The following is a 13,373-nucleotide window of genomic DNA, read 5'->3' as shown; positions in this document are numbered from 1 at the left end:
CAGGGAGGAACAGCGATCCCAGGACCTGGCCTGAGCGGGGTGTGCAAGAAGGGCCAGGCAGCCCCTTTGGGTTCCAACTCCCACCCGCTCCGTTCCTGGCCCTCACCCTGTAGCTCTGGCTTCTTCCCCGAGAGAATCTGGTAGTAGACGTGGTAGCCACGCTCACCGGGCAGTTGGAAGATCACTCGTGACTTCTCCAGGAGATCTGGGGAGAAGAGGGCCAGCCTATCATCTGCCACACCTCTCCAGATTGGACACCCCAACAAGGGAAGAGGATGCTGGGCCTCAAACACACCAGCATGTACTGAGAGGGAATCTCTTCATCAGTGCCATGTCACTGCGTGGGAATCTGAGTCTGTCTGTGTGTGTATCAGTGTATGTCTCTGGCCAGATGCGTCAGTGTGTGTTCTTGTGTGTGTGTGTGTATATGTGTAAACATGGGTGTCTGTGTGTGTAGGTTTTTATTTGTTGGTGCATCAGTGTGTGCACACATCAGTTGAACCTCTGTATGTGTTGGCATGCGGGTCAGGGTGTAAGTTACCACATGCCTGTGCCTATCCATCATGCATTACCCCGTCACCGCCTGCCTGTGCCTATCCATCATGTGTTACCCCATCGCATGCCTGTGTCTACCCATCATGAGTTATCCCGTCACCACATGCCTGTGCCTATCTGTCAGGACCTAGCCACATATCTCAGGTGGGGTGTAGTCAGTGTGGAGCCCCTCTGCACCCTGTGATGCCTTCAGTGTGGCCTGGGCACCTGGGGTCTGGCAGCTGGGCTGGGTCAGGCAGGATGAGTTATCTCAGGGAGCTTCCCAGCAGGGACCTGGGGGGTTGGGGACTGTAAGTGTGGACAAGTGCCTTAGTAGGAGGGGCGCAAGCCAGACCTGCCCTGCAGAGGCCAGAGAAAAGGCTGGGGTGGATGCAGGGACCCAGTTGTGAAGAGCCTAACTGGCCAAGTAAGGATTTGGGTCTATTCAAAGTGATGGATCTAGAGGAGGTTTTATTTTATTTTTAAAAGAGGTTTTAGCCTTAGGGCACATGCACTAGCCAGAGAGAGACAGAGACAGTGAGAAATCACCCCCAGGGGGATGGCCACACCATAATCCCTTCTTCTCTATTCTCCTCCCAGGATCTTGGGGACACACACACATATGCCTGATGTGATTTTTAAGCCACCGGATCTAGGACTCAAACTGTGGTCAGCCATGTGGGAGTCTAGCAACGTAACTGTTACACCATCTGCTGGTGCCTCAAGAGGAGGTTTTTAAGCAGAACCAGGACATTAGCCAGGTTAGAGAGATCATAGAGGCCAGCGTAACGTGCAGTGAGAGGTGAAGTGGCCTGAGTTGGGCAGTGGCCCGAGGCTGGAAAGAAGGATCCAGAACAGGCAGGTCCCAAAGGACTCGATGACGAATGCTAAGTCAGGTGTGAGGCTCAGGCCTAGCATCTGTGTCTCTTTCCCTTTTCTTTCTCTCTTCCCCTCACCCTCCTCGACCCGCCCAGACTCACAGCTGTCAATATCTGCAGATGCCAGCTTCCCGGAGGGACCAAAGTGAATTCGGATAAACTTGCCCTGTGGGCAGAGGGGCAGCCTCAGTCAGGGGCTCAGCCGGTGCTGCCTAGCCCACTAGGACTCCCACCACCCTGTGCCCTCCTGCTACTGACCCTGCCCCACCCCAGCCACCCACTCCCACCGTGGCCACTCACAAAGCGGGAGGAGTTGTCATTCCTCAGGGTCTTGGCATTGCCAAAAGCCTCCATGGCAGGGTTAGCCTCAATGATTTGATCCTCGAGGGTGCCCTGTGGTGGCAGTGGGTGAGGGGGCTCAGCCTGCTGCTCGCTGACCAGGAGGCCTAGTAGCCATGGCCCTCTGATTATGAAGGGGCAGGGGGAGGGTATCCCCAGGGCCTCACAGTTGCTGCCTGCCCCATACACACTGGCCCCATACTTACCCCAGTCTTTGTTGCCAGAAATTGCTGGGGGGAGAAGGAAGACCACGTTAGTGGGTGTGATGGCTCACCGGGTTGGGGGACAGTGGTTAGCAGGACAGTGAATGTTAGTCACCCACCCTACTTCCCATGGCCTGGCCCTCTCAGGGTTGTAAGGAGAAATGCTAGAAAGTGGGAGCAAGAGTGGCCCTAGGAGAGTATTGGGCCAGGCATTTGGGGGTTGCATTTGGGGTCTCCCACTACGGCCCTTCCTGTCTCAACTCTGATTTCTTTCACACCCCTTCATTTTCTATACTATGCTATGCAATGGTCTCTATTCCAATCCCAAGGGGCCTCCTGCTAAAATCTACTCCCCCTCAGCCCTGCTAAAGTGCCCCACTCCTGTAGGAAGGTCTCCCTGACGCTCTGAGCCTAGACAGCTCTCCTCCTGCTCTAAATCTTCCTACCCTGGGGAACAGCAGTTGGCATAATGACTATGTCACTGGATTCCCATGCAGTCGACCATGGTTCGAGTCCCAGACCCAGTGGTTTAAACTCACACTGGGCGCGTGTGTGTGTGCCCAAGATCCCAAGAGGAGAATGAAGGAGAAGGGATCGTGCATGGCCATCACCCCTTGAGGGGTGATTTCTCACTTTCTGTCTCTCTCTTTCTGGTGAGCGCACATGCCCTATAGGAAAAACCCCTCCAAAAAGAAAAAAGAAAAAGGTTTAGCCTCAATGATTTGATCCTCGAGGGTGCCCTGTGGTGGCAGTGGGTGAGGGGGCTCAGCCTGCTGCTCGCTGACCAGGAGGCCTAGTAGCCATGGCCCTCTGATTATGAAGGGGCAGGGGGAGGGTATCCCCAGGGCCTCACAGTTGCTGCCTGCCCCATACACACTGGCCCCATACTTACCCCAGTCTTTGTTGCCAGAAATTGCTGGGGGGAGAAGGAAGACCACGTTAGTGGGTGTGATGGCTCACCGGGTTGGGGGACAGTGGTTAGCAGGACAGTGAATGTTAGTCACCCACCCTACTTCCCATGGCCTGGCCCTCTCAGGGTTGTAAGGAGAAATGCTAGAAAGTGGGAGCAAGAGTGGCCCTAGGAGAGTATTGGGCCAGGCATTTGGGGGTTGCATTTGGGGTCTCCCACTACGGCCCTTCCTGTCTCAACTCTGATTTCTTTCACACCCCTTCATTTTCTATACTATGCTATGCAATGGTCTCTATTCCAATCCCAAGGGGCCTCCTGCTAAAATCTACTCCCCCTCAGCCCTGCTAAAGTGCCCCACTCCTGTAGGAAGGTCTCCCTGACGCTCTGAGCCTAGACAGCTCTCCTCCTGCTCTAAATCTTCCTACCCTGGGGAACAGCAGTTGGCATAATGACTATGTCACTGGATTCCCATGCAGTCGACCATGGTTCGAGTCCCAGACCCAGTGGTTTAAACTCACACTGGGCGCGTGTGTGTGTGCCCAAGATCCCAAGAGGAGAATGAAGGAGAAGGGATCGTGCATGGCCATCACCCCTTGAGGGGTGATTTCTCACTTTCTGTCTCTCTCTTTCTGGTGAGCGCACATGCCCTATAGGAAAAACCCCTCCAAAAAGAAAAAAGAAAAAAAAAAAAGATAAATCTTCCTACCTAACCTCCCCTGTGATAATTCTTTTACAGACGTTTCCTATGTATTATGACTAAGTGTGTCTCCCTTGTATGATGCATGCCAGATGCATGTTCTTAGTTCTAATTTGCAAATGAGGAAGCTGACTCAGGTCGGAGTAGATCCCCTCAAAGCCACACCGAGCAACACAAACCCAGGTACCCTGCCTCCCAGATGCCTCCAGCTCTCCTGGGACTCATCTGGAAGGATCTGTGGAACTGAGTGGATCCTCCCACTCACCTAGCCCCATCCTTATCTTCCTTCCATTTTCTTTTCTTTTTCTTCCCTACCCTGGGTGCCAGGAGCTTGGGAGGAAGGGAGAGAAAAGAAGGACTGGATTCTGGAGAGAACAGATATGCCACCAGGAGCCTTCTGGTCATTCATTTGTCTCCAGGGATCTCAAGACTTAAAAAAAATGCCCCTGGACACACTTTTGGGGAAAGGGAGGCAGGAGACCCTCCCCTCCAGTGCTTCAGTACAGGTCTCTCTCTGGCCTATGGCTAAATTTGGGGCTGAGTGGAAGGGGCTGGTGGTGTTTTAGCCTTGAACACCTTTTTTTTTTTTTCTTCTTTGTGAGAGTCTGGTCATGTCACCATCCCCTTTTCCAGTCCTACAGTCCGATTTGATTCTTAAGGGTGCCCTGTGATGGCTGTTGGCTCTTAGGCATTCACATGCACACCTGCAAGTTTCAGACTGAACAGACTGGGGACTCGAACCATGGTCACCAGTGGATCTGGCTTCTCTTGAGCAGCACGTTTCCACTGTGCCAGCCCTGGTGGTGCTTTAAGTTCCTGCATCCACAGCAGTTGTGGGTGGCCTATCTCCCCTTTCCTGCCTGACCCTCTCCCTGGACTCCCAAATCAGGTTTTCTTCCTGTTCTGGTGCTCCCCTGTCCCCAGCTTTCTCAGCTGTGTCCCTGTAACTTTGTCCTTTCTCTGTCATCTTTTCAGATCACTGAACCAACCCAACTTTCTGCAGCACCCTTGGAGAGCTTTTGGGGAGTTGAAAAATGGCAGGGAAGGGAGGGAGGAAAGAATTCCAAAAAGTCAAAAGCAAAACCAAAACAACAACAACAAAAAACAACAACCATCACAACAACAACAAAAAAACTGAAAATCTAAAACCAAGAAAATCAAAAGGGAAAAGGGAAAGGAAAAACAAAAAAGTAGGGAAAAAAGGAAAAATGCCCCAGAATAAAGCAAGGCTCAATAGGACCAGGAGTGGGGGCTAGGCAGAAGGAGACCTTGGAGTTCTGGAAGGAAAAGCAGCCCATCTGGGGTAGGTGGGTAGGGGTTAGGGATAGCCACAGAGCTCTGAGCAGCAGGTCCTGGGGCTTAGAATGGAATGACTATCTTGAAAACAAAAGCAAAATAAAATAAAACAAAGAAATCGATGCCCATTGTTCTGAGAATTTTCAAAAACTAGAGAAATCAGGGCCAGCAGATGGCATAGTGGTTATGGCTGACCATGGTTCAAGTCCTGGACTCGACAGCTTGAAAATCACACCAGGCGTGTGTACGCACACTGCCCAAGATCCCAGAAGGTGGGAATTGAAGAAGGAATTGCTGCAAGGCCATTCCCCTGAGGGGTGATTTCTCATTTTCCCTTTCACTGTTTCTGTCTTTCTCTCCAGGGAGCACATATGCCCTATGGCTAAACCTCTTAAAAAAAAAAAAAAAAAAAAACTGTGGAAATCACAGAGCACATTTGTCCCTCAGTTGGAGCTATGGGGAATGCTGAGTGCCCTCTGCTCTGGCTACTCTCTGTGTACAAGCCTGCTCCTCCTGAATGACAGCAGGTAGCTATGACTTTGGTGCATGAAGACCAAGAAAACAATCACTTGTTAGTAAAAATGGCCTATTTGTTAAATTTTTTCAAAATATGAAAGTCCTAACGGAAGAAAAATATAACACAAAAAAGTGTAGAAATAGCTGGGAGGCCCTATGCCTCCAGGTTACACATGGCAGCACCACAGCAGGCCTGGATTCACGTGTGTGTCAGAGGTGGCCACAGCCTTTCTGGTCAAGTCTTGCTCAGTCAGTTTCCCATCAGGTGGGAGGCTCAGGCAGGTTTAGGGGATATATGGAATCAAACTTTTAAAAAGAAACAAAAAAGAAAAAAGAAAGAAAAAGGAGGGAAAGAAAGAAAAGAAAACCAGCAGGAAGCAGCAGGGAGCAGTGCCCAAGTGGGCAAGTCTTACGGCCTTCTTGCCCGGCCCGTCTCCCAGGGCAGCGACGATGGCAAAGTACTGAATGACCCGCTTGGTGTTAACCGTCTTACCGGCCCCCGACTCTCCGCTTGGACGACATAAACATGAGTCACCAATGCCCATCTGGTCTTTTATTCCCTCCAGCCATCAAGGCCCCACCCCTCAAGCAGGTAACCCCCAACCCCTTTCTCCTTTGCTCCACCCACTCCCAACGCAGGACCGCCCCCTCCAGAATGTGAGGTCATCACTGTTTACTGAGCACTAACTTGGTGCCAAGTGCTAGGCTAAGTACTTTATTTCCAACAGCTCGGTTAATCCTTAAAAACCCTATAAGGCGTATTTCATCACCACCCCCATTTTATGAATAAGGGAACAGACCTCAGAAGGTCTGTGTCTGTTCTCGCCGTGTGCCAGGCACGTTACCACCCCACTGACTCCCTATGGCTCTGCAGGGCAGATTGGATTATTTCTGTTTTAATTGGTGAAGCGCAGAGGCCCAAGGACACACAAGAGGAAGCAGAAATGTGAGACCTTGAACCCAGGTCTATGTGGTTTCAAAGTCCTTGCTCTTAACCAAGTGCACATGTATACACACACACACACACACGCACATGCACACACCCCATTCATACTGGCTTGGCTGGACATGAATACGGCATCTAAGAATTCTACCGCTTTCCCATGAGGACAAAGGATCACAACGAGGAAAGAAATCTCTTTTTTTCCCCTTGAGGCAGAAACAGAACCCCCAAAGAATCAAGGAAGAAGATTCCAGGCTCTGGGCAGTGAAGGTGTCAGGGCTGGTGATCACCTGGGTGCTTGGGCATCCCCACCCTACCATGGACCCATAACTCATCTGCCCAGAATGAGAGATAAAATGTTCAGGCCTGGTTTTGCTTCAGCGGGAAACTAGCCCTAGGTAGTAAAAGCCCTGCCCTTTGGATTCATCCCTAGGAAATGGTTTTGGGGCGGAGGGGAAGGGGCTGGTGGTGTTGTAGCCTTGAACACCTTTTTTTTTTTTCTTCTTTGTGAGAGTCTGGTCATGTCACCATCCCCTTTTCCAGTCCTACAGTCCGATTTGATTCTTAAGGGTGCCCTGTGATGGCTGTTGGCTCTTAGGCATTCACATGCACACCTGCAAGTTTCAGACTGAACAGACTGGGGACTCGAACCATGGTCACCAGTGGATCTGGCTTCTCTTGAGCAGCACGTTTCCACTGTGCCAGCCCTGGTGGTGCTTTAAGTTCCTGCATCCACAGCAGTTGTGGGTGGCCTATCTCCCCTTTCCTGCCTGACCCTCTCCCTGGACTCCCAAATCAGGTTTTCTTCCTGTTCTGGTGCTCCCCTGTCCCCAGCTTTCTCAGCTGTGTCCCTGTAACTTTGTCCTTTCTCTGTCATCTTTTCAGATCACTGAACCAACCCAACTTTCTGCAGCACCCTTGGAGAGCTTTTGGGGAGTTGAAAAATGGCAGGGAAGGGAGGGAGGAAAGAATTCCAAAAAGTCAAAAGCAAAACCAAAACAACAACAACAAAAAACAACAACCATCACAACAACAACAAAAAAACTGAAAATCTAAAACCAAGAAAATCAAAAGGGAAAAGGGAAAGGAAAAACAAAAAAGTAGGGAAAAAAGGAAAAATGCCCCAGAATAAAGCAAGGCTCAATAGGACCAGGAGTGGGGGCTAGGCAGAAGGAGACCTTGGAGTTCTGGAAGGAAAAGCAGCCCATCTGGGGTAGGTGGGTAGGGGTTAGGGATAGCCACAGAGCTCTGAGCAGCAGGTCCTGGGGCTTAGAATGGAATGACTATCTTGAAAACAAAAGCAAAATAAAATAAAACAAAGAAATCGATGCCCATTGTTCTGAGAATTTTCAAAAACTAGAGAAATCAGGGCCAGCAGATGGCATAGTGGTTATGGCTGACCATGGTTCAAGTCCTGGACTCGACAGCTTGAAAATCACACCAGGCGTGTGTACGCACACTGCCCAAGATCCCAGAAGGTGGGAATTGAAGAAGGAATTGCTGCAAGGCCATTCCCCTGAGGGGTGATTTCTCATTTTCCCTTTCACTGTTTCTGTCTTTCTCTCTGGGGCGCACATATGCCCTATGGCTAAACCTCTTAAAAAAAAAAAAAAAAAAAAACTGTGGAAATCACAGAGCACATTTGTCCCTCAGTTGGAGCTATGGGGAATGCTGAGTGCCCTCTGCTCTGGCTACTCTCTGTGTACAAGCCTGCTCCTCCTGAATGACAGCAGGTAGCTATGACTTTGGTGCATGAAGACCAAGAAAACAATCACTTGTTAGTAAAAATGGCCTATTTGTTAAATTTTTTCAAAATATGAAAGTCCTAACGGAAGAAAAATATAACACAAAAAAGTGTAGAAATAGCTGGGAGGCCCTATGCCTCCAGGTTACACATGGCAGCACCACAGCAGGCCTGGATTCACGTGTGTGTCAGAGGTGGCCACAGCCTTTCTGGTCAAGTCTTGCTCAGTCAGTTTCCCATCAGGTGGGAGGCTCAGGCAGGTTTAGGGGATATATGGAATCAAACTTTTAAAAAGAAACAAAAAAGAAAAAAGAAAGAAAAAGGAGGGAAAGAAAGAAAAGAAAACCAGCAGGAAGCAGCAGGGAGCAGTGCCCAAGTGGGCAAGTCTTACGGCCTTCTTGCCCGGCCCGTCTCCCAGGGCAGCGACGATGGCAAAGTACTGAATGACCCGCTTGGTGTTAACCGTCTTACCGGCCCCCGACTCTCCGCTTGGACGACATAAACATGAGTCACCAATGCCCATCTGGTCTTTTATTCCCTCCAGCCATCAAGGCCCCACCCCTCAAGCAGGTAACCCCCAACCCCTTTCTCCTTTGCTCCACCCACTCCCAACGCAGGACCGCCCCCTCCAGAATGTGAGGTCATCACTGTTTACTGAGCACTAACTTGGTGCCAAGTGCTAGGCTAAGTACTTTATTTCCAACAGCTCGGTTAATCCTTAAAAACCCTATAAGGCGTATTTCATCACCACCCCCATTTTATGAATAAGGGAACAGACCTCAGAAGGTCTGTGTCTGTTCTCGCCGTGTGCCAGGCACGTTACCACCCCACTGACTCCCTATGGCTCTGCAGGGCAGATTGGATTATTTCTGTTTTAATTGGTGAAGCGCAGAGGCCCAAGGACACACAAGAGGAAGCAGAAATGTGAGACCTTGAACCCAGGTCTATGTGGTTTCAAAGTCCTTGCTCTTAACAAAGTGCACATGTATACACACACACACACACACGCACATGCACACACCCCATTCATACTGGCTTGGCTGGACATGAATACGGCATCTAAGAATTCTACCGCTTTCCCATGAGGACAAAGGATCACAACGAGGAAAGAAATCTCTTTTTTTCCCCTTGAGGCAGAAACAGAACCCCCAAAGAATCAAGGAAGAAGATTCCAGGCTCTGGGCAGTGAAGGTGTCAGGGCTGGTGATCACCTGGGTGCTTGGGCATCCCCACCCTACCATGGACCCATAACTCATCTGCCCAGAATGAGAGATAAAATGTTCAGGCCTGGTTTTGCTTCAGCGGGAAACTAGCCCTAGGTAGTAAAAGCCCTGCCCTTTGGATTCATCCCTAGGAAATGGTTCCACCCACTTCCTGTCAATAGCCAGCATTTCCCACCCCACCCCAAGAACTCGCACTCACGTGATCAGCATGGACTGGTTGTCTCGGTCTGGAGGGAGGGGAGGGAATAGAGAAATTGGCCTATGTGAGGGGCCAGTCACAGGTGGGACACCTTGGTAACCATCAGCCCCCCACCACCCAGGATCTAAGTGGGAAGGACTATCAAGAATCAAGGCCAGCTCCCATGTGCAGGGACAATTCTGTCCAGCAGCAGCGACCAAAGGAGGTTAGTGCAAGCAGAGAGAAGGGGGTCCTTTACAGAGCCAGGGTAGGGGTCTTAGGTGGCGGGAAGAATTGAGGCGGCCCTTACTGCGCAGCATGTCGTTGTAGGCGTTATCCGCCACCGCATATATATGTGGCGGGGCCTCAGAGCGGCGCTTTCCCTTGTAAGCAGCCACCACTGGGGCCGTGTAGACGGGGAGCCATTTGTAGGGGTTGATAGTGACACAGAAGAGGCCTGAGTACGTCTGAAGAAAAGTGTACAGGTGTGTTACTGATGGGGGGAGGAAGTTCCCATCCCTAGGCGCCAGTCTGTAGGGCACTGGGACTCCTGACATATTCCCACAGAGCAACTTGACGTACTGTGCCACACCCTCTGTGTCTGTCCCGGCCCAACCCCTACCCTCTAGCCACCCTCCTCAACCCTAGAGGGGAGCCCTAACCCTGCCCCTTCTGCTTCAGTCTCGCCGCCAGCACAGGTTCTGAAGATAGTTGAGGCAGCCTGCATGCATCCCCATGTGGCCTCGCCCACCTCTAACAGCCTGGTCCCCTTCCCATGTGCCCGCACCCAGGTCGGCGCTAAGGTCCACCTCTAGTCTCCCCTCTACTGTCCCATTTCGTACCTACAGCCCCACTTCCAATGTTGCCCCCACGGCCCTGGTTCCACCCCCATAGTCCCACCTCTGGTCTCCCCGCCTCTGTCCTGGTTCCACCCTTCCGGGTGCACCTCCAGCCCCGCCCTCACAGCCACGCCCCCCACGGCCTTGTCCCCCACCGCTCGCTCACGTAGATCATCCAGCGAGCATAACGCTGGCGCAGGTTGTGCAGCACTGCTGCCTCGTTGAGGTGCGTCATCATGGACATGTCCTCCAGCAAGTCGAAGCGGGGTGGGTTCATAGGCTGCAGCTCAGCTTCGCGAACCGTCAGCACCTGCTGGAGAGGCCATGTTGTAGGGTGGGGGTGTGCAGGGAACCCACTGGCCTGACCTTTCTTCCCACCCAGCCTCCCACTCCCAGACCACTTTCATGCAGAGTGCGGATCCCTTCGGCCAGGTGGTGCGCCCAGGGACAGAGGGGCTAATCTCAGGAAAAGGGGAGCTGAACCTTCTGGTCTTTGGTTTCCACAGTGACTCTGCCCCCGGTAGCCTCCGACTTGACCTCCGCCTCCACGTAGGCATCCTGTTCGTCGGGCACCCAGACCCGTTTCTTCCCTGGGTGGCAAGAGATCGTTAGGATTTTGAGAGGGGCTGAGGCACCTCCAGGGTTAAAGCTGGGCTACCCAAGCTGTATCCACAGAGCTGTGCTCCTCCCTCCCAGAAGCCCAGGATGCAGAAGTCCCAGTGAAGAACCCTCCAAACCCAGGCTCCTGGACCCTTCCCTCCAAGTCCAGCGGGCCTCCAGAGATCTCCTCAAACGATCCCCCTGATCGGAGTACCGGTCTGGGTTACTCACTTGGGTTCAGATCCTGCTTCATCATATTAGTCCTGCAGTCTCAGAAAAATCCCACATTCCCTCTGACCTACTCCTTCATGAGCAAAATATAATGAGGATCTCCTGACATCCCCTGTGGGACAGCCCCTTGATATCAGGTACATAACTCTCAGGGGAGTTCCACCTCCCCCATTTCACTGAAGACTAAACTCAGGTCTCCTGACTCTGTCCTGGCTCTTTCCTGCATGGCCAGTAGGTCCCAAAGCTTCAGAGAGCCCAAATGTCATGACGAAGGAATGGAACCTAAGTGCAGCCCAAAAGCATGAAGTCAGGCTGCACTTAGGTTCCATTCCTTGCTCTGCTACTTAGTACCCTAGCACTTTGATCAGGACAGTCTGCCTGGCCTGCAGGACCCAGTATGAAATGATAATGCAGGCTCGCTTGTTAAAAACCCATTTGATTTCAAGATGGCAATGATAAGAGCATTCAATAAAATGTAAGCCCCCTGCTTGTGGTGCCCCTCGGAGCTGCAGAGGCTGCACGCCTATGTAGCTAGCTGTGGCTCTGGTCCCCGCAACCTCAGGCTGTTGAGATGGTGCGTGGAAAGTCACAGGCTCTGGGCCTGGCACGCAGGAAGCCCTCAATACACACTATTATTATTATTGTCCTATGAGCAAGCCAGGTCATAAATAGTGTAATCTTTATTCCTGTCCCTAATAAACAGTGGCTATAGCTCTATGGAAAGCACTAAAAATAACTCCAGCACAGGTTTTGTAGACACGTGGAGGCAGCCTGCACACATGCCAATCAGTCTGACCTCAGGCCTCAGGCTTCAGCCTGAGTCCTCACAGGCTAGAGTTCCAGGAGGCAGGGGGTATTATCCCATTTTACAGAGGAACAAACCAAGGTTTGCTCATAGACACATGATGACGTATATAAGGTCTCAAGATTTTAGCCTCCAGGCCCCAGATTGTGAGGGGAAGGTCCAGGGCTAAAGATGTCAGACCAAAGTGCTCCTTCAGCCTCAAGCTGAGTGGCTCTCCCCAACTCCTGGTCCTAGTTCATAGGACTTCTGTGGCTGTGCCCCTCCCCACCCCCCAGCCTTCACTTACCATCCCAAGGGACAGTGTGCACCTTCATCAGATCCTGGTAGCCCTGGCGGAGGTAGCGGGCAGACTCCCCAAGTTCACTCACGTCCATCATGGCGGAGGCACCAAGAGGTGATGAAGAAAGGACTGGAAATCTTGGAGGTTCAAGGTAGTCCAAGACAGCACACACTGGAAGATGGCAGTGACGAGGGTAGTGAGGGACCAGGGGGCCCTAAACTGGGACATGATCCTCCAACTTGCAAGGTCTGATTCTAGGTGACTCCCTGGGGCTCTCCACCTCAGCCTTACTGGATGAGCTCCCAACACACACACACACACACACACACACACACACACCTTAAACACCAGTGCATCCTCTCCTACAGATAAGGAAGACTGGTGCCCACCCTCAGGCACCCGCCCACCTGCCCTCTGCAGCTCCAGCCCCAGCCCTGATCACCCACCTCTGTGCACGGTGAGAGCAGGGAGCTGTGCTATCCCTTTTATTGCCACCCTCAAGGTCAGCAGGAGGAGAGCTATGTCAGCAATCTCCACGTGCCACAGCCCCCCCAGCCTGGCCACAGGACACAAAAGGCAAATTCCCTTTTATCTCCACCAGCTCAGGCCCTGGGCTATTTTTACCTTCCATTGTCAGGGGATCACAAAGGCGGAGAGACACTCCACTCAGAGTCAGAGAGCCTGGGATTCAGAGACTGACAGGGGCAGGAACAAGGCAAGGAGAGATTTGGGGAGACTGAGAAGGTCAGAGAAACAGTCACAGAGAGTCTGATACATCCAGAAAAAGACCACACCCCCAGAAACTGAGTGCAAGGAAACTAAGAATTTCCATTGGATTCATTTAGTCCAACCTCAACCCTATACAACTGGAGAAACTGAGACCCAAAGAAAGGAAAGCACTGGCCAATCTTACAGGTAAGCAGTGGCAGACACTAAAGCAAAAAGAGAAGCAGAGCAGGACATCCCTCTCCACCTTAATCCCCTGCATCCATGTCCCTCTCTCTGAGGGTCCCCTGGGGAAATCAGCCATGAAGAAAACCGGACCTGAGACCACAGAATAAAGAGATGATTTGGCTGAAGAGGAAGCAAACTGAGGAGATTTAGATCAGTTAGGATCCCCTTCATATTCTGACATTTGAGATTCACAGGAAGCCAAC

General features: G+C 51.6%; 1 protein-coding gene across 1 annotated transcript in view; it reads right to left on the bottom strand.

The window, feature by feature from the left end:
- The window catches only part of MYH7B (myosin heavy chain 7B), a gene marked incomplete in the record, with an annotated part of 32,149 nt that extends 19,801 nt beyond the window's left edge, over positions 1-12,348 (bottom strand). Inside the window, 10 exon segments of the mRNA XM_027770191.1 lie at positions 107-205; positions 1,515-1,578; positions 1,713-1,805; positions 2,847-2,870; positions 8,452-8,548; positions 9,483-9,510; positions 9,772-9,928; positions 10,467-10,610; positions 10,784-10,890; positions 12,223-12,348. Coding sequence (XP_027625992.1) covers positions 107-205; positions 1,515-1,578; positions 1,713-1,805; positions 2,847-2,870; positions 8,452-8,548; positions 9,483-9,510; positions 9,772-9,928; positions 10,467-10,610; positions 10,784-10,890; positions 12,223-12,313 — 904 coding nt within the window.
- Positions 12,349-13,373: the final 1,025 nt, after the last annotated feature.

This window comes from Tupaia chinensis, unplaced genomic scaffold (genome assembly GCF_000334495.1).
Source record: "Tupaia chinensis unplaced genomic scaffold, TupChi_1.0 Scaffold000115_1, whole genome shotgun sequence".
NCBI lineage: Eukaryota > Metazoa > Chordata > Mammalia > Scandentia > Tupaiidae > Tupaia > Tupaia belangeri.
This window is presented reverse-complemented; position numbering and strand designations above follow the sequence as displayed.